The sequence below is a fragment of the Podarcis pityusensis genome (genome assembly GCF_964106645.2).
Source record: "Podarcis pityusensis genome assembly, chromosome: 3".
Lineage (NCBI taxonomy): Eukaryota > Metazoa > Chordata > Lepidosauria > Squamata > Lacertidae > Podarcis > Podarcis pityusensis.
Genome location: NC_138026.1, coordinates 123,581,702 through 123,601,821, shown reverse-complemented (window position 1 = coordinate 123,601,821; position 20,120 = coordinate 123,581,702). Strand labels below are relative to the sequence as shown.

Genomic DNA, 20,120 nt, shown 5'->3' with positions numbered 1-20,120 from the left:
TGCCTGCCATTGGCTCCAGCTCCACCTCCGGTTGGCCTCCTCCGGGGGGGGGGGGAGGGCGGTCTTGATCCCACACCCTGAAAATCCTGAGATGGCTTGTCCCTTCCCAGCCCAAAGAGCAGCCCATCTCTGCCCTAAACCACTTTGAGATTAAAAGAGAAATAAATTCAGTTGCAGACAGAGCACATGACAGTCCTTTTATTCTTATGCTTCTTCGGAAGTAACATGGGAAACAGCTTGTGATTTGTCTGCCTAAGGCACTGGCAGGCAGGGCTCCCCATTCACCCCTCAGAAAGGAGAAAGCAAGTGGGCGGCCATGACCCCCTCCCAGGATGCCCAAGGCCCCTGTGCTCTGGGCCCAGCCTCCCTTGCAAGGCTGCCTCCTTGGCAAGCCCCCCCCCCAAAGAGGCTGCCCACCCGCCCATTGGCCAAGCGACATTTCCTTCCATTTCCCCAAACACCCTAATTTGGGGGTGGGTCTCCCGGCGGAACTGGCCAGCAGCATAGTCGTCTAATGCTCTGGCTAATCTGTGGAACTCCCTGCCACAAGATGGTGGCGCTGATGGCCCCTGGCTGGTCGGCTTTCAAAGGAGAGGCCCTCCTTCTGCATCCCCGGCCTCTCCTTGCACGACTTCCCAGGCATCTGGGCCCAACAGCCGGTAGTTCCTTCCGCGGTATGTGCTCACATCCTGGGCACGGCTGGCGCGCGTCGCTTCATAGATCTCCCGCACCGCCGGCGGGAGCGGGGGGAACCCTGCGAGGTAGGCCAGCTCCTCCGCGTAGCTCCACTGCTGGGCCCGGAGGCGAAGGAAGTGCCGCGCCAGACCCCCCTGGCGCAGGTGCCGGTCCAGCTGCGCTTGGGCATCGGCCTCCATCTCGGCGGCAGAGGGCAGCGGGCAGCCGCCCTTCAGCACCGCCAGGGCGAAGAGCGCCTGGCAGTGGAAATGCGGGAAGGGGCAGATCTGCTGGCAGACGCCGACCAGGAACAGCGACGGGTGCCGGGGGGGCAGCAGGTGCCGGTACAGGGGCCCCAGCCCATACTCCGTCTCCCGCAAGCCCAGCTGCGCCAGATCCAGGAAGGGGAAGCGGTATTGGTAGCCCGTGCAGAGGATCAAGGCGTCGGCCGGCAGCGCAGAGCCATCCCTGGGCACCACCGTCTCCGCCGACACCCGAGCCAGAGGGGGAACCTGCAGCACGTCCCGGGGCAGCCCGCGGACCGGGGGGCCCTGGTGGCTCAGCACCACCCGCGCCGCCAGAGGGGCCAGCTGCAGCGCCAGGTCGACTCCGGAGGGGCCGGCGCCCACCAGCACCACCCTCTGCCCGGCAAAGGGCTCCGGGCGCCGGTAGGAGTGGCTGTGCAGGAGGCGGCCTGGAGAGGAGAGCAAAAGAAGAAGAAGAAGAAGAAGAAGAAGAAGAAGAAGAGTTTGGATTTGATATCCCGCTTTATCACTACCCTAAGGAGTCTCAAAGCGGCTAACATTCTCCTTTCCCTTCCTCCCCCACAACAAACACTCTGTGAGGTGAGTGGGGCTGAGAGACTTCAGAGAAGTGTGACTGGCCCAAGGTCACCCAGCAGCTGCATGTGGAGGAATGGGGAATCGAACCCAGTTCACCAGATTACGAATCTACCGCTCTTAACCACTACACCACAGGCAGGCAGGGGTGGGTGCTGCGGGAAGGGCATGGCTCCCTCTGCCCGCGAGCAGCCTTCTCTCGCCCGCAGGGCAGCCCACAGCTCCTCGGGCGCTCCAGCCCCCTTCCCCCCCCCTGGCCAGGGTCTCCCCACCTGCTCCGCAACCCCAAATTAGTATAGTCCACCGTTTATGGACAGATTCCAGGGTGGAGTGCAACATTAAGAATAGATTTTAGGAAGCATCATAAGAAGAAGAGAACAGAAAGGCTAGTAATAGGCAGCACAACAATAAGATAACCGTAGTAAGAGTTCCCCCACCTTTAGCAGGGGGAGGGGGTTATAGGGTTGCTTTGGCTTTTGTTTTTATTGTGGATTTTGTGTTTTCATATTGCGATTTTATGTTGTAACCGCCCTGAGGAGTACAGGGGGGTATACAAATTTAATGAATAAGAATACAAATTCGAATAACAGCAACAGGCCCTAGATTATTTAATGGCTAAAGATCGGGACAAAGAGGAATGTTTTTGCCTGGCGCCTTAAGGCATGTAATGATGGTGCCAGGCAAGCCTCCCTGGGGAGAGGCACTCCACAATCAGGGAGCCACCACAGAAAAGGCCCTTTCTCTTGTTGTCACCCTCAGAACCTCTCTGGGAGGAGAGGAGGGCCTTCTCGGTGGTGGCACCTGCCCTGTGGAATGCCCTCCCACCAGATGTCAAAGAGAAAAATAACTACCAAACTTTTAGAAGACATCTAAAGGCAACCCTGTTTAGTGAAGCTTTTAATGTTTAATAGGTTATTGTATTTTAGTGTTTTGTTGAAAGCTGCCCAGAGTGGCTGGGGAAACCCAGCCAGATGGGCAGGGTATAAATAATAAATTAATAATAATAATAATAATAATATTAAAATGTGACCACCAGAAGGAGACTCTGGGCAGACAAAAGGAACGGCTTATCCACACAAGGCAAATTTGCAGAACTGGCAACAAGAAGACCTGCCCTCAGCTTTAAAGAGGACCTGCCCACCACTGGCTCTTAGTCGTGTCAGCTGTACAGAGCCTTCAGCTTCCACAGCAGTCTACCTGTGAAGGTCAGCTACTGGGGAGAAAGGGGGGAGAGCTGGCCTTCAGGCCCTGCTTGGCCCTGGCTGGCCACTGTGGGAAACGGGATGGGGGGGTGACATCAGAAGAGCCCCCTTGAGCCTGGCCAGGCTGCTGCCTCAGAGCTCCTCCTTGGTCCTTACCTTGAAAGCTGTCCAGGCCAGGAATGGGAGGGATGAATGGGTTGGCATAATGGCTGCAAAAACAGGATTGTCAGGACACATGACCAGCCAGGTCCCGCCCCTGCCCCCACCTCTGCCCTGATTGGTTCCCAGAGACTAAGAGAACATAATAATAATAATAATAATAATAATAATAATAATAATAATAAATTTTATTTATATCCCGCCCTCCCCAGCCAAAGCCGGGCTCAGGGCGGCTAACAACAATCAAATAATCAAACAATCAAATAATCCAACATTCTAAAACATTTCATTATAAAAATTAATTAAAATCAAATTAATGGCAACCGTTAAGCAAAGTTCTGTGCAGGTTGCCAGAGGAGGGAGTCAGGCTGGGCCCTTCCTGATAAAATTGGGAAGGGGGGGTCCTGAAAATGGTCCCCGGCCCTCCCCACAGCCCAGCCAGTTCCAGCCACCTTGGGCACTTGACATCAGCCAATGAGATTCCTGCATTGCATGGGGTTGGACTAGATGACCCTTGGGACCCCTTCCAACTTTACCATTCTGTGATTCTATGACTGCACCCCCACCCCGCTCAGTGTTGAGAATCCAGAGCAAAGTAATCCCAAGACTCTGCTTGAAAGACCTCCAGTGAGGGCACCCCCATCTCAGTAACTGGTTGTCCTAGGACTCTTACCATCAAGGCGTTTTGCCATGCCCCCCCCCCCAAGCAACCCTCTAGCCCTCTTGTGTGATCATGTCCCCTGCTTGGTCTTTTCCTTTCCAGGCAAAGCACACCCAACCCCATTCACCTCCCCTCCTCGGACCCTCTTTCTTGTCCCTTCTGACCGCATCCCTGCTTGTCTACACCCATAAAGGACAGAGACCATAGGAGGCCTGACTGATGCAGGACACGGGTAAAGATCATTCTGTGAAGCCTCAGGGTGCAGCTAACTCACACTTTCCTTGCAATGATTTCTGCGGCTCCTGCTGCCAAGTCACGCTTCCCCCTCCCCGGGCACAAGGCCAAAGGGATTTTGACTTTCATTGCTGAACTCACCCAGTGCAGACCATGACGGCATCAAAGTGCTTTGTGACTTTCTGGGTTGTCTCTGGCCCCTGCTGTGTGGCTGTGACCTCCCAGCCCCCTGGCTGGCCCTCGCTGCTGGACACAGGCCGGATGTGGCTCACCTCGCTCCGGAACTGCAGGAGGGAGAAGAAGGCCCTCAGGCAGGGAGGGGGCCAGCGGAGACCCAGCAGTGGGCAGGGAAAGGCCTCTGGGGGGCAGAGGAACTCCTTGCTGGGACCAGAGAAGCCACAGCTCTGGAACAAGCTTGGAGAAGCTCCTGCTGAACCCCTGGAGATGCCAGGCAGCTCTTCATTTCTGACACAAGATGGTGGGGCATGGCCTGCCTGAGAGTCCCTGCCCCAGATGTATGGGGACTGCCTATTCCAAGCTCTTGTGCTCGGATCCTGTTCAGGCATTGTGAGAACAGGATGCTGGATGAGATGGGCCATTGGCCTGATCCTGCAGGCTCTTCTTAGGTTCTTAGTGGCCAGGGAAATGCCACATGCTCAGGGGTACTCTTTATGTTGGACCAAAAAGAGATCCTGAGTCCTTGCTGCTGTGGCCTCCCTCCGACCTACATCATCCAGACATCATAGATATGTCACAGAAAAGGTGGCATCTCAGGTAGAACCTGAGATCCAGGCCTGCCCCGTCACTCACATATAGTATTTCACACTTACGGTACTCCATCACAGTACAAAGGAAAGCATTGACAGTTCTCTGGCCCCTGAGTCAAGTCAAATACACCCCTTCATCCCATTATGGGGCAGCTAGGCATTGTGATTGAGTCTGACACTCAGTCTGACACTCTTTGGGGTCATGACTCCTTGGGAAAGCCCTGCGGAGTGACTGTACATCCCAGGGATTATGGTGGGCTCTCTCACCCCTCCCCTTATACCTCACTTCCCTGGGTCCTACATGCCACTGGAACTGAGAAGATTGATACAAGTAATTTCTTAAGAATTTCTAAAGTTTTCCCAGAAAGCCAGTACATAGATACATTTTTCAGTGAATTGCAACATTTGGTTCTGACACTTTCCCTGTTTTCCTTTGTTGGAGACCTGGGGCTCAGAGCGGAGTCATGGGCTCCTCCTGCAAATTGAGCCGAGCTTCCCTTGCAGATGCCTTTGCAGATGCAGTGGTACCTCAGTTTTCGAACGTAATCCATTCCAGAAGACCATTCAAGTTCTGAAACATTCGAAAACCGAAAACTCAAAACAGAATCCTCAAAACAGAAAACTCAAAACGGAAGCCGTGTGGCACGTTTGACTTCCAAGGCATGTTCAAAAACTGAAGCATCTACTTCCAGGTTGACAGCATTCGAAAACCAAAATATTTGTCAATGGAGACGTTTGAAAACCGAGGTACCACTGTTTGTTGCTGTCAGGGGTTCAGGAGCAGAGGCAAGGGCAAGGGAGGAAACAGAGAGCGAGGGGGAGGAGGCAGAAGAAAAGATGAGTGATGACGACGACCCGAGATCTCCGAGTCTTTCCAGTGAATCAGAAGATTCACAGAAAGGAGCACCAGTGGCCAGGGCAAGGGGGGAGCCTAGGGGGACACCCCAGGAAGATAGAGCCAGAGGGGACTCAGAGGGGAGCAGTTGGAAATCGGGACCAGCGTCACCGCCAGAGAGCAGGGAAGAGGAAGGGCGCCAGGGATCAAGCGCTGGCAGCTCACAACAGGGGGGAGGGCACGAGTCAGGAGTGGCCACACCTCCATCGGGGAGCGAAGAAACGGTAAGACGGAAGGTGGAAGGTTGGGCGCGCGCGCCAAGTTCAAATGCACAGGAAAGTGGCGCAGTAGGCAGCCCGGAAAGGGAGCCAGGTCCTAAAGCCCGCTGAAAGGAGGGAGAAGAGTCAGGGGGGTCAGCGTCAGCGTCAGAGGAATCCCGGAAGGAAGAGACCCCGGGGGGCAGAGGGACCCAGAGAAGAACAGTCAGGCGGAAAAGGTGGAGCAAGGCTAGGATATTAAGTTGGTGTACAAGGGGCGGAGACTCAGATGGAGCTTCACCGATCTAACCATTAGACGTAGGGTTGCACGCAGCAGCTTGAGAATGGAAACTGTAACTCAATAAAGACTTTTATTTAATGATCGCTGGCTAGCGTGATCCTCTGTGAGCTAGGATCTGGAAGCAACTCTGACAGTTGCTCTTAATTTTCTAAGCATTAAGGGCTGCTATCAGGGATCTGGAGTTTATGATTAGACAGGCACTTTGTGAATGGAGTTCTGAACCTAAATGAATGAGGTTTGGGTAATGTGCAGCGAAGACCCCCTGTCCTTGCCTTGTGGGGAGGCAAGGCTCATGGTGGGGAGGTCTCTCACCCCCCTCCAATTTCCCAGTAACAGACTCAAGCACCGCCACCCCACCTCAGTCTCACCTGGATGTGGTCGTAGACCCCAAAATGCTCCGCGTAGCTTTCCAGGTAGGCCAGCACATCTGAGTGGTGGAGGAAGGAAGGCAGCGCCGGGTCAAAGGGGAAGTCAGGAAAGGCCATCACCTCCTTGGGCAGGTTGGTCCTGGGAGGGGGAACAGGACGCAGCCGCAGGATGAGCTCCCTTGCCTCCCAGGGACCCAAGACACACACATGGGGGTGAAAGAGGGGGCCACGTCCCCGGGTGGCTACCTGAGGTCCCGGTACATGCTGGAGTGAGTGGGCCGCCCCTCGGCTTCTTCCTCCAAGTAAACCCAGGTGCCTCCCAGGCAGCCAGAGGCTTCGAACACCACGGGAGGAGCAAACGTCTCGGGTGAGGCAAGGATGTGGCGGGCGACGCACAGACCAGCAGCCCCAGCCCCAACCACGGCCACCTGCAGCTTCTGTGACGCCATCTTGCTGGAGGAGGAGAGGGAGAGAAGGGGAGATGAAGCCTGCACTTGGTTGGCCCCACGGCAAGAAGGGGAGGGGGCCTCCTCTCCATTCACAAGCGTGTTCCCAGGGACAGACCCCCAAGAGAAGGCCGGGTGCCCCCTCAGGCCATCAACTGTAGCGTCTGAGGTTTGGTGGAGTATTTTGTAGAGACGAAGTGCCACGAGAAAAAGGCCAGTGCTTTGCATCCTGCACACTGCCATGTCCAATGCAGGTCAACTTCTATGAGGACTAGAAGCTTGCCTGCATTTGACTACACTTGTAGTTTAATGGTGAATTTTGGATATAATGGAGATGTAAAAGATTTGGATTATTATAAAAGATGCAGGAGGAAATGATTAACAATCGAACCCACAAAGGAGAGGAGGGGAGCCCAGGAGATTCTCTGGGATCTTGTCTGTATGTTGTATGTTGGATATCTGATGGTAAAACTGTAATTTGAAAAACCAAATAATTTTGTTTAAAAAAAGTATGATGCTTTTAACTCAAGAAGAAGAAGAAGCAGCTTCCCTGCATTTGATAAGAAAGCCAAGATACTAAGCAGCCGCTTGCTGCCCAACAGGCCCCATCCTGTGCTTGGCAGGGATCCAGTAGCCCAAGAGGGGGAAAGCCTGTTTTCTCCTGCTCTGGAGGACCTGATCCAATGACTTCAAGTTACAAGAAGATTCCAACTAAACATCAGGAAGAATTTTCTGACAGTAAGAGCTGCTCAACAGTGGAACAGACTCTCACAAGAGGTTGTGGACTCTCCTTCCTTGGAGGTTTCTACGCAGAGGTTAAGTGACCATCTGTCATGGATGCTTGCTTGCGTTATTTATTTATTATTTTATTTACACCCCACCCATCTGGCTGGGTTTCCCCAGACACTCTGAGTGGCTTACAGTACATATAAAACATAGTAAACCTCAAACATTAAAAACCTCCTGATACAGGGCTGCCTTCAGATGTCCTCTAACAGTCAGATAGCTGTTCATTTCCTTGTCTTTGGATGGGAGGGTGTTAGCTGAGATTCCTTCGTTGCTGGGTTTGGACTAGATGGCCCTTGGGATCCCTTCCAACTCAACTCTGTGTGGAGTTGGCAGGCAGCTGGGGAAGCATGAGGGGACAGCCAAGCAAGCGGGTCAGCGCCTCCTTTGTCTCCCCTGGCACAGAAGACTTCGTCAGGAGTAAGTGGTCAAAGCCAAACTGAGAAAAAGCAAGGGGAATGCAATGACCTCTGCCAAGGAAACACTGCCACTGCCTGGACTGGGTGCTGTCCAAGCTGCTTGGGAAGGAGCAATGGAATGGAGCCGATTCCAGGGACCGGGCAGAGATCCGCTTGAAAAGCCCAAGGGGCAAAAGTCCCCAGAAGCCGGATCTGGATGGCTGGGGCCTGACAGGGGCCAAACTGCGGCAGCTCCTTCCAGCCAATCCCAGTCTCCAGAGGGCTGCAGGGTGCCAAAGAGCAGACAGGGAGGAGGGTGCCAGGCTGGGCCTGCCAGGGCAAGAGGGGCCTGTGCTGGAGCTCCCCCCCTCACTGTGCCCCCTTGCATGGGGGTGACCAAAGGGTAAACAAGTGGGCTGAGTCTGCCCCCCCCTTCCTGACACTGTCTGAGCTGCGCTGTGAAACCTGACGCCAGAGAAACACCATTAGGCACCTGGTGGAAACGCCAGACTCATGGAATGGGAGAGTTGGACGGGACCCCCCAGGGGCATCTAGCCACACCTTGCCATGCAGGCTGCTGAATAACCTCTGGTCTTTTAAATGTGCGGGGGGGGGGGTATTTATTATTTTTATTACTACATTATACTATGTTGTGCTTGTATAGAATCTTAGAGTTGGACGGGACCCCCCAGGGTCATCTAGGCCGACCCCCTGCAAACTGACCTGTGATCTTCCGACGAAGGGCGCGATCGACATTTAATAAAAAATCGTAAACAGTTGAAGGCGCTTGACTGGGCCCACCCCCAGTCAGCCGCTCTCGGCGGCGCTCGAGTCTCACCGCCTCGTCGGCGCCCCCACTAGTCCGCGCTTCCCGAGCCCCGAGCCCAGGCCGCTTCTCTCCGCCGCTGCTCGGGGCTGCCCTGCTCAGGAAACCGCGCCCGACGCCTGCGCCCCTCTCGCCCGGCCCTGCCCCCGGAGCGGGTCTGGCTCGGTCCCCTACCTTCTCGGCGGGGCGAAGGGTGGCCGAAGCCCCTCGGAAGGCGGGCGGGAGGGCGGGGGGCGCTGCTGGCGGGGTCGCTCGCTCGCTCTCCTCCGCGGAGGCTGCTCTGCCGTCGGAAGTGGGCGAAGGCGGCGCTGAGGCACCTTTGGTCAAGCCCAGGGAGGGACGGGGCGGGGGGGGGGCAGGCCGAGCAGCGGCGGCCCCGCCCCGCCCTCGACCAGCCGAATTCTTCCTCCAGGCGCCTCTTTAGTGTTCCCCCCTAGTCTTGCCTCTAAAGGACAGATTTCCTTGAGTGTGTCCATCGGGGCACCCCGGGAGCCCGCCCCGTCCTCGGCTTCCTTTCCCTTCGCCCCTCCGCCCCCTCGGCCAGGCAGCACCCGGCGGCGCCCTGCTCACTTGGGCCGAGGAAGCGCCTTCACAACCAGCGGCTTTGTATTTCTAATTATCCTCGACGTTCCAAATTAGAGTCTCTGGAGAGCCTCGCGGACTGCGGCAGGTCGGGCTGGGCAGGCGGCGGGGGTCTCCCGCTCTCCCGGGGCTCCTCGGCTGGGGGGGGAGGCGTCTTGTCCCGCCCCTTGGACGCCTCCCTCGCCACAGGCCGCGCCCACGGGGACAGGGCTATAAAGGGGAGGGCGCGGCGCCCTTTGACTCCAGGGCGGAGCGCGCGGCCGCCGGGCTGCTGGTTGGAAGCCGCTTGCATTTTTGTAAATGAGCTGTAATACTGTCCGAGCTTTTTAAAATTAATTGTTACATTGTTTTTAGGTGAGAGCAACGAGGGAGCAGGTTCCTTGCGCAGCAGCCAGACTCTCTCCTCTCTTAGTCGCTTGGAAACTGTTCTGAATTGGAAGGGGGGTGAGAATCTCCCATGCCCTCATCCAAAGGCCCTGGTTGGAGGGAGATTTATCCACAGACATTAGCAAATTCAGCTGCTTGAAAGAAACTGGCTGATATAAAATAGGAGAATTCTGTTGTTTAAAAGAAAATAAGAGGGCACGCGGCACGGGCAGCAAGTTGTAGGAGTTGGTAGTGAAGCCTTGCGTGGGAATTGTTAGACAAATGAGGGGGGAACTCCCCGATTCTTCTTTGGAGGGACCCTTTATCCCCAAGAGAGAAAGGCTGGACAACAGGCACGAGGGTGCGACTTTGTTTTATTAGAGCGGAGTCAACAGTGCATTGAGGGGCGTCTCCTCTGGGCTCATGCTCCAAAGAGCCCCCCCCCCAAACGATAGAAATCCGGCTGCTTTTATTCTCTTTTGCTCCATGTCGCTCCTTTCCCACGGTGCCCCCCCCACCTCTTTGCCCTGCATTGCCACTGAGCTGGCCTTCAAACCTGGTTCTGAGCAGCCTGGCAGAGCACTGTTTCCGCATCCTTCCTTCCTTGTGCCTAATACGGAGTGCTTTTCGCTAAGTGAGCTTGCCAAAGGTTTCCTTGTCCTAATTATTTAAACTCCACATTCATTACCCAGTCCTTCTCCTGTCTTCATCTCCTAGAGACACGGGGAATGTTTTGAGCTCTCTGGCACAGGGCTCCTTCCTGACTGCATTCACGGCCTGGCTGCCCCACTCTCCAACTGCAGGGAAAATCACCTAGACTTACTTAGGACAACTGTATCTCTTTTGTTGTTGTTGTTGTTCTGAAGAACTTTCTGCTCTGCCACTTTAGCTTATAGTGCATGCACCCTTGTTGCAAGGGATTAAGGCATCATTTCTCAGACCCCCCCCCCAAGCACCTGTTGGGGGTGGAATTGCATTTTTCCTAGCCAACAATGGTCACTGCAATTTGGAGTGCTGCCCAGAATGTGATTACACAGAAAAACAGGAATTTGCCCTGTGCTGAGTCCAAGCACTGCTCCTTCAAGCTAGTGACTGTCAACACTGACTGGCAGACAGTTCTTCCTGGAGAGGCCAGAGATGGAACTGGGAGCATGTCAGGTGCCACTCTGCCACCACAAGAGGGGCATGGCCCCCTGCTAAGGAGTGCCTGTGCTTCTAGGTAACAAGGACAAAAGCAACTTTCCCCATCTCCTTTATATAGCTTAGCTACACTGTAAGTCACTCTTGTATGAGAATACAGTGTTGCCTCGGGTTACATACACTTCAGGTTACATATGCTTCAGGTTACAGACTCCGCTAACCCAGAAATAGTGCTTCAGGTTAAGAACTTTGCTTCAGGATGAGAACAGAAATCGTGCTTTGGCGGCGCGGCAGCAGCGGGAGGCCCCATTAGTTAAAGTGGTGCTTCAGTTTAAGAACAGTTTCAGGTTAAGAACGGACCTCCGGAACGAATTAAGTACTTAACCCGAGGTACCACTGTATATTCAATACAAGTTACAATTTGTTTCATTTGGAGGGATAAGTCCCACCAGTTGATTATTTTTGGCATTCCCTTTGCTGTGGTCTCTCTTTCTCTTTTCAACTCTCTGTTGATTTTTATCCTGAGATGTTGGATTTCGCCAATAGTCTCCTTTTTGATGTTGGAGAGTCATTGCAATATTTGGCTTTTGGTTGTTGTATTTTAGTATGCCGTTCTTAATGACACTTGGGATAGCTCATAATGAAATACAATCAACAATAAAATCAATGCAAGACAAGGAAACGCAAATTGACTGTAAAACAGCCATCAAGAAAGATGTAGTTAAAATATACTTAGGACTTTAAAAGATGAGTCTTTTCCTGGCACTGAAGAGATTCCAGATTAGGAGCCAAGCAAGCCTTCCTAGGGAGAGAGCTCCATGAGCAGAAACACTCCACACCAGCGAAGAGGCCCTTTCCTCAGTTAGGAAATAAACAACTATCTGACTTTTAGAAGACATCTGAAGGCAGTCCTGTTTAGGGAAGTTTTTAATGTCTGGTGTGTTATTGTATTTTTAATATTTTGTTGGAAGCCGTCCAGAGTGGCTGGGGAAACCCAGTCAGATGGGTGGGGTATAAATGAATTACTATTATTATTATTATTATTATTATTATTATTATTATTATTATTATACCTGCCTCGCCTCACACAGTATGCCACCCTAGTGGAGAGCCTCTGCCAGTGAGTTTGGCACAGAAGCAGGTGGATGTATTCAGGTCTTTCTGTGGTGTTTCCTTTCCAGCTGGTCATTGTAGGAACTTTGTAACAAAAAAATTATTTTCTCAGTTTGCTTCCCCACCCCACAAATACATTTTCATTTTGTGTCATGTATTTTTAGATGGTAAGCCTGAGTGCAAGAGACTGTCTTGCTTTTGTTTTGTGAGCTACGCTACAAGCCTCCCCACCCCCATTGTATTTATTTTTTGGTCAAAGGAGAAGGATAAAAAGTAAGTCTGCCTCCGGTGATCTGCTCAGCTGTCACTTGGGCACTTTGTCTTCTTAGATTGTCAACACCTTTTTGATCAGCCAGCCCCTTTGTCCTGCTGTGCCTCTTTGTGGTTTCGATTCACCATGTACTGCACCCAGCAGATGCTAAGTCCTTATAAGAAGACAGGTTGTGCTGCTTTGGCCTTTCTGGTAACAAAAGGAAAGCAAACTTAAATTGCTGTGCTCAAAATGTTGATTTTAAAAAAAATATATATGTATATGTGTATGTATAATTTTGTTATTAATATCATGTTGTATGAGATCCTGAGTGTTTCGGAATAAGAAAGATTGCAAATTTGACTTTGTAAATACAGTTAAATGTAGTGCAAGTTCTAAGCCTGCTCTGCATGCTGTGGCCCCCCCCCCATCCGTTCACCTCCCTGGCAAAATATGTTTATAAGGTGTTTTTGCAGAGCAGTACAGGAGGCTGGCTGTTTTGATTCTAGAACTATGTCAGCTGTAATATTAGTAGCTGCTCTTTAGCTAGGACAATTTATTAAATAAAGAGAATTTTTTTCACATTAAATTCTGATTTGACCTGTAACCAGTTTCTGTTTCCTTCTATGCTGCATTCAAAGAAATCATGCTTGTGTATTTCTTTGTGGTAACTTCTGCATTTGATGGATTTAATTTAATGGATCCCCAAGAGCTTATTTATTGTCTCCACCTCCTTCCTGACACAGGTGAGAGATGGTAATGAGTCCCTCTGGCTTGGCTGAGTTGTTCCAGGAGGACAAAAAGGAAACAGATCACTTTTCTTAGCTACATAATTATTGTTTTCCACTTCTTTTAAAAGTATAGAGATTTGATTGAATGCCTCTCTTGGGGCTGAATTTATGACACATTTTTTAAAAAACTGAGCTGGGAGTCATTTCACATCTGCCTGCACACACAGGGAGGGGAAAACGTCATGTCTGAATGGATGAGATGGAGATCTTGTTTGTGCCCACACAAAGTCTGAAGTTCCAAATTGATTTCATGGACCACGTAAATATATTACTCTTTATTTCATGCATCTTTTTGAAGCCTTATTTACCTAGGGATCCATCAGCCACGCCATCCCCGGACCTTGGAGGGAACAAAAGTACCAGGAAAGCAAAATCTTCTTTGGAGAAAAAGTTTATTGAAATCTGTGCACAGAGACAATCTGTACACAGAGACAACCAGCTGGATAGCTCCTGAAAATATACTGGCTGTAAAGCAAGACACTTCAGCAAACTTTCTTATACTTTCTGAGCACTCTCCCCCCTCCCATACCTTCTCAAATTATTCCCTTACATGGCACATCCATATTGCTTGCTAAACACATTTTATTGCTTGCTAAACATTCCTGTCTTTCTATTTTGCTTGCTAAACACATTTTATTGCTTGCTAAACATTCCTGTTTTTCCGCTAGCTAAGCACTCCCTCCCCTCTCCTTCGTACACGTGTCTTTTCTCATCTTTGCATTAGTAAGCATAAGACAGGAAAAGGGGCCTCTTTAGCAGGCCTGGTTAAATCTGCACTTTTGACCTGCCAGCCAAATTTAGCAGGTCTGGTTAGTTATTGCTAACAGCAGCGGTTTCTTGCTAGCTGGCTAGGCAGGAAACGAACTTTTGACCTGCCAGCCAAATTTTGCAAGCAGTCACTGGCGGTGTGCTAACTGTCTGGCCAAAATTTGCAGAAGTAAGATTAGCACAGGATTAGCACAGGAATTTACTGCAGATAGTATTTGAGAGCAACCTTTCTTAGGTACAGAGTTCTAAGCACAGAAAATATTGAGAGAAACCTTTTCCCATCTCCCTTTACTCCCTCCTCTTCTTTTGAACAATCTATTACTTAGATTCGTTCTGGGGTAGGGGTCTATATTCTCTCATTACAGCAATCACGCGAGGTCCCATCATGCGAGACATCATCTTTCCCATCATATTCTGCAAGCATTGCATCAAGCAGGAAATACAAAAGCAAAAAAGCAATAGAAGCATTATTGGGCCTATCACCATAGTAAATATCCTCCCCATCCATCCACCATCGGGCAACCAAGAATATAACCAATTCCATGGATCACCTTCTGTAGTTTTTAGCGGGTTTTCAGCTATCATTGTTTCCATGTGGTCAATTGTGGCCGAAATGCTGACATTATTATCTGGGATAAACATACAGCAATGAAAATGAACTAGCACACAAACTCCTCTCTATGTTGAAGATGTTACCAATGGGAATTCCATGTAGCATCAAACCTGGCCATTTAGCATAAGGTGGCATGTGCATACACAGCCAACAATTGGAAAGATTTAGCATTGTGGTGAACTTAAACATATCCTTGATATAAATATTGTCTTTCCACATCTTATGATAATTTTCTCCTCGTGATATTTTACTCAATAATCTAGTCCCCATCTGACCATGTTCACCAGGTGCAGCACCTTCCTTGTCTCCTGCAACTAGGAGAACGAGGAACACTAGGAGGATCATCAAGGGGATAGAAGGATCGGGTCGTCGTCTCCCGCAGAGCCTATGACGCTCATGCCAGCAGAAAAAGAGACACATCCATGTGGCAAGGGCAGTTGAAATAACTCCCATCCACCACCCCCAATCACTCCATGGTTCCTCCCAGCAATATTCAGGGGGTGTGCTCATTGTTGAAGAGCCCACTGATATTTGTGCCCGATTACCTGTTGAGCCTCAAGGATGAGAGCCCACCGGTGAGCTGATGCTCCCACTATGTGGGTCAACTTTTCTACTAACCCTGTTGGGTGGATTGAACTCTCGTGCTGCCTCCCTACTGACCAGAGCATATGGAAGCTGAAATCCTGGGGTGGCAATTCTTACTGGCACTTGTTTAGCAATTTCAATGCACACCTGGTTAAGGCTCCCACCCCTGCAATACTTGCATTAAGATAGGTTCCGTCCCATCTAACGCCTGGATTAAGATTAGAACCTGGTCCATCAGATGAGGTTGGTATAGTAACCTCATCAAACCCCTGTTTCCAGTAGTCAATGAGCACGCCATCTCTTACCACCGGCAAGACGAACCAGTCGTAGCAGAGGCCAGCAGGCCAGTAAGGGCGGTATGGCTCGGTAGGGTCAGGGCTGTGGGGCATAGAGCAAATCAATACAGAATATAACAGAAAAAAAAGGAAAAGAGAAAGTCCTTATGAAAGTATTAAATGTCCTGGTGGACTTCCTGGATCAGTCCCGGCACGGGTTTTCACGTTGGGGACGCTGCCCGCGGGCGTCCCTCCCATCCATTTCTTCAGCTGTGCGTTGAGATATCAGCTTCCGGTGTGATATCAGCAGAGCGGTCATCAGCGGAGGGTCTGGAGATGGTCAGCCGAAGGGGTTAATCAGGATTTAACTGCACAGTTCAATCTATAGTGGTCACTCTGGTGTGGTGGACCCAAGGGGTGATGCCGGCGAATTTCACGGCGGTGGGTGTGGAGAGCAGGACGGTATAAGGTTCCAGCACGGTTGTTGCTGCGTCCGTGCCCAATCGTTTACCCACACTTCATCACCTGGCTCGAACTGATGCAGCCAACACACAGGGGTTGCGAGCCTGGGTCCACCTGTTGAGACAAAAGAAAACTCGGAAGAATATCTGGACTTAATTATTCAATTGCATATCCTGACCAGCATGTGGGGACAACATTCTGACATATGGGACCGGTCTCCCAAGCACAATTTCAAAGGGTGACAGGTGGGTTCGCTTTGACGGGAGACTGCGGACCCTGAGTAATGCCAAGGGCAACATGGTCACCCAATTAGACCCGGTTTCCTGTGTCAGCTTGGACAGCTGATTCTTTAGAGTCCTGTTCATTCTCTCTACCTTTCCAGAACTCTGGGGTCTATAAGCAGTATGCAGCTTCCAGTTGATCTGGAGCGCTTTTGCCAGTCCCTGTAGGACTGCATGAACAAATGCTGGTCCATTGTCAGATCCTATGGACCTTGGCAATCCATAGCGAGGGATGATTTCCCTAAGCAGGCACCTGGTTACTTCAAATGCCTTTCCAGTCTTTGTTGGCCATGCTTCGGCCCATCCGGTGTAGGTGCACACAGCCACCAGCAGGTAGCGGTGTAGTCCACAACGGGGTAATTCAGTAAAGTCCACGACAAGATCTTCCATAGGTGCAGTTCCACTATGCTGAATCCCTGGGGGAGCCAGTGGTCCGGCTCTGGGATTATTCTTTTGACACAGCAGGCATTTCCTGGAAATCTGGGCTGCCAGTTGGTAGAGGTGGGCTATATAGAAGCATTTCTCCAGCTGCTTGGTTGTAGCATCTGGTCCTATGTGGGTTGAATCATGGTATCTCTGAGTAACCTGCCGAGAAAGGGACTCTGGAATCCATATCCTGTCATCAGGGGTAAGGTACCATCCTTCTTTGGACAATGTCAGCTCCTGAGCGTCTGCAGTGTCCCTTTCCTGCTTCGTATAAGCTGGCTTGTCAGTGGTGCTTAAAATTTCTTCTGGGACCAGTGCTCCAATAACCAAGGCGGGGGCCAGTTCTTGGGCTGCTTCCTTGGCCACTCTGTCTGCCAATCGGTTTCCTCTGGCCACTTCTCCTGGTCCAGTCTTGTGTCCATAACAATGGATAACTGCCACTGCCTCGGGCTCCCATACAGCATCCAGAAGGTTCAACAAGGCTTGTGGGTGGGCCACCTGGCGTCCTCTGGAGGTAAGCAAACCTCTTTCTTTCCATAAGGCTCCATGGGCATGTAAAGTCAGGAATGCATACTTAGAATCTGTATAAATGTTTATCTTCTGTCCCTTTGCCAGGCTCAGGGCTCTGGTAAGCGCAGTTAGCTCTGCCAGCTGGGCCGATGTTCCAGGCGGGAGTGACTTTGCTTCGATCACCTGGTCTTCCAGGGCTACCACTGCATAACCTGCCTTCCGGTGTCCAGCCTCAATGAAGCTGCTTCCATCCATAAACCATGATGGCCACTGGGGGTCTGCTTCATCTTTAAGGTCAGGCCTGCTAGAATACACCTCATCCATTACTTCAATGCAATCATGCGTGGGCTCCTCACCTACTCCTACCGGTAATAGGGCAGCTGGGTTGAGGGTTGTGGTGACTTGGAATTTCTAACGCGGATGTAGTAGCATCTGACATTTCCTCATTTTAGCCTGGGAGAGGAAATAGGTGCCTTTCGGCAGATGGCACGCTGACTCTTTCCTAGGCGGCCTCGCCCTCCTCTTCTTCTTCTAACGGTGGACCTCCCGTCTTCAGGGCCATCAACTTCTTTGCCTGGTACTTCTCCTTTTTTCTTCTGGGCCTCTTCCTCTCTCTGATTATAAGTGGTTTGGGCTATTTTCTAACATCCATTTCAGGGTGTGGCCCATCTGGATTTTTCGGCAAATATCGGGCGCTGCTTGGGCTACAAAGGCAGTTTTTATGATAGGGGCATGGATATACTGGCGGTAGGCTTCCTTCAGCTTCTTTAAGTAGGCTCCAGGGGCCTCCTCTGTTCCTTGCACTATTTCTCTGGCCTCCACAAAGTTGGTGAGTTTTCTGGCTGCCCTCCTCATGCCATTTAAGACATTCTGGCGATAAGTGGTGAGGGTATTTTGCCCTTCAATGGTCTGATAATCCCAATTCAGTGTAGTTTCAGGATATCCTGTTGCAACAGCTTGATCTCCTGCCCCCTGCGCTCTCATGTGTGCTCGGGCTTCAGCATGAATTCGCCTATCCTCCTCTGTAGCTAGCAGGGCATCCATCAAATATTGCACATCATAAAAAGTGGGGTTGTATGTTTTAAAAAAAAATTCCCTCAAACAGCTTAATGATTTTGGCAGGGTTTTCTTCAAATGAAGGGTTTTGGTTCTTCCAATTACAAACATCTGCACTAGAGAAGGGGACATGTTGAACTGTATAAGTTCTATTGGGCACCACCCCGTTAGGTCCCGTGGGGGCCGGAGGGTCATACACTCTATGGAGAGGCATCACTCTGGCCGCGCCCTCCTCCTGTGCTTTATGTGCCCTATGGAGGGTCACTCTTTTCACTGCCTTCCCCACTCTTTCTGCCACTTTCTTCTCTGTTCCCCTACACATCCCGCTGTTTTTAACATATGGGGACTGACGTCCACTTCTCCTGCATAAGGTTCCACATACTTTCTCAAACGTTCTGCCTGTTCTTATTATCACCTATCAACTTAACTAATCTTTTTACAAATTCCTCATCCTCACCATCCTCTTCTCGTTCCTCCCTTTCTCCATCCTCGCCCAGGTCTACCAATGCATTGTCCACGGGATTGGGGGCTGGGCCATCTGTTCCCTGTGGCGGGGGTGGTGCCAGGGCTGTTGCCGGGGCATGAGGTGGTGGGGCATCAAAACTTTTATCTTCTTCCCTCTCTGAATCCTGGAGGACTGGGGGGTTGTCCTCCTGTCTTCCTGACTGAGCAGATACGGCTGCCTGAGACTTTTTGGCAGCATGACTTCAGCCAGGAGGGGGGGGGGGTTCTGTTCCACATTGGTCTTCCATGTGGAAATGTAGGGGATTTGATCAGGGTGGACATTCAAAATGTTCTGATATAATGGATTAATGAGTTGCAAATCAAGGGTCCTGATGGACGGCCAATTTGTTATTTTGGGGTGGGCCAATCTAATTTACACAATGTCCTCATCCTCCCCTCTCATCAGCTTGAATCCCCAAAAGCATTTCAAAGGGGTACTTTTACTTTGGCCAGAACCCATTTCTTCCAGGTACTTCACACACAACAGACCTACAATCGCTCGGCCAAGGGGACACTAAGCCCTGGCCCACACTTGACAATTCAGCCACTAGAGTACCTTGACATGCAACATACAACATACAAAACACACCAATATAATTTCAACATGTAACACACTAAACACACCAAAATAATTTCAGCATGCAATACACAAAACACACCAAAATAATTTTCCCTCCTTCTTCTGTTCCAAATTTTTGCTGGTGGCACTCTCCTGCACAACCAGTCCCCTTTATTCCTGGTGGCTGGCACTCTACTGCGCAACCAATCCCCTTATTCCTGGTGGCTGGCACTCTACTGCACAACCAATCCCCTTATTCCTGGTGGCTGGCACTCTACTGCACAACCAATTGAGGCTGATCAGGCCTCGCCCTTTCCGTCGGGCTGCCCTTTCCGTCGGGCTTACCTTTTCCGCTGCGGACCTGTCCCCTCGGCGCCGTCCTCTTTGTTTTTCTCCCTCAACAAGATGTCTCCACTGCAGGACAGTGTGGCTGGCTCCCCCCACGAAACAGGCGGGGTGCGCACGGGAGCCTGCAAACGCTGCTGAGCTGTTCACCTTGGTTGAGCCTGGCCCTCAGGTCCGTATTGGGGAGAGGGCTTATCCCGGACGAGCCCCCAAAGAAATGAAGCCTTATTTACCTAGGGATCCATCAGCCACGCCATCCCCGGACCTTGGAGGGAACAAAAGTACCAGGAAAGCAAAATCTTTTTTGGAGAAAAAGTTTATTGAAATCTGTGCACAGAGACAATCTGTACACAGAGACAACCAGCTGGATAGCTCCTGAAAATATACTGGCTGTAAAGCAAGACACTTCAGCAAACTTTCTTATACTTTCTGAGCACTCTCCCCCCTCCCATACCTTCTCAAATTATTCCCTTACATGGCACATCCATATTGCTTGCTAAACACATTTTATTGCTTGCTAAACATTCCTGTCTTTCTATTTTGCTTGCTAAACACATTTTATTGCTTGCTAAACATTCCTGTTTTTCCGCTAGCTAAGCACTCCCTCCCCTCTCCTTCGTACACGTGTCTTTTCTCATCTTTGCATTAGTAAGCATAAGACAGGAAAAGGGGCCTCTTTAGCAGGCCTGGTTAAATCTGCACTTTTGACCTGCCAGCCAAATTTAGCAGGTCTGGTTAGT

At 50.9% G+C, this 20,120-nt stretch overlaps 1 protein-coding gene across 4 annotated transcripts; it reads right to left on the bottom strand.

Moving 5' to 3' along the window:
• Nucleotides 1–183: 183 nt before the first annotated feature.
• LOC308473000 (uncharacterized protein) lies at nucleotides 184–9,497 on the bottom strand. Of its 4 annotated transcripts, none has more exons than XM_080998256.1 (6): nucleotides 9,325–9,497; nucleotides 6,545–6,751; nucleotides 6,299–6,437; nucleotides 3,912–4,054; nucleotides 2,873–2,925; nucleotides 184–1,369 (listed from the first exon to the last, which is right to left on the bottom strand). In XM_080998256.1, the coding sequence occupies exons 2-6, from the start codon at nucleotides 6,745–6,747 to the stop codon at nucleotides 585–587; spliced, it is 1,323 nt and encodes a 440-aa protein (XP_080854382.1). In that variant the 5' UTR covers nucleotides 6,748–6,751; nucleotides 9,325–9,497; the 3' UTR covers nucleotides 184–584. The 4 variants fall into 4 exon arrangements, with proteins under 4 accessions (XP_080854382.1, XP_080854383.1, XP_080854384.1 ...); XM_080998257.1 differs by having other exon boundaries at nucleotides 9,342–9,497; XM_080998258.1 differs by lacking the exon at nucleotides 9,325–9,497 and adding an exon at nucleotides 8,929–9,282.
• Between the last annotated feature and the right edge of the window lie 10,623 nt (nucleotides 9,498–20,120).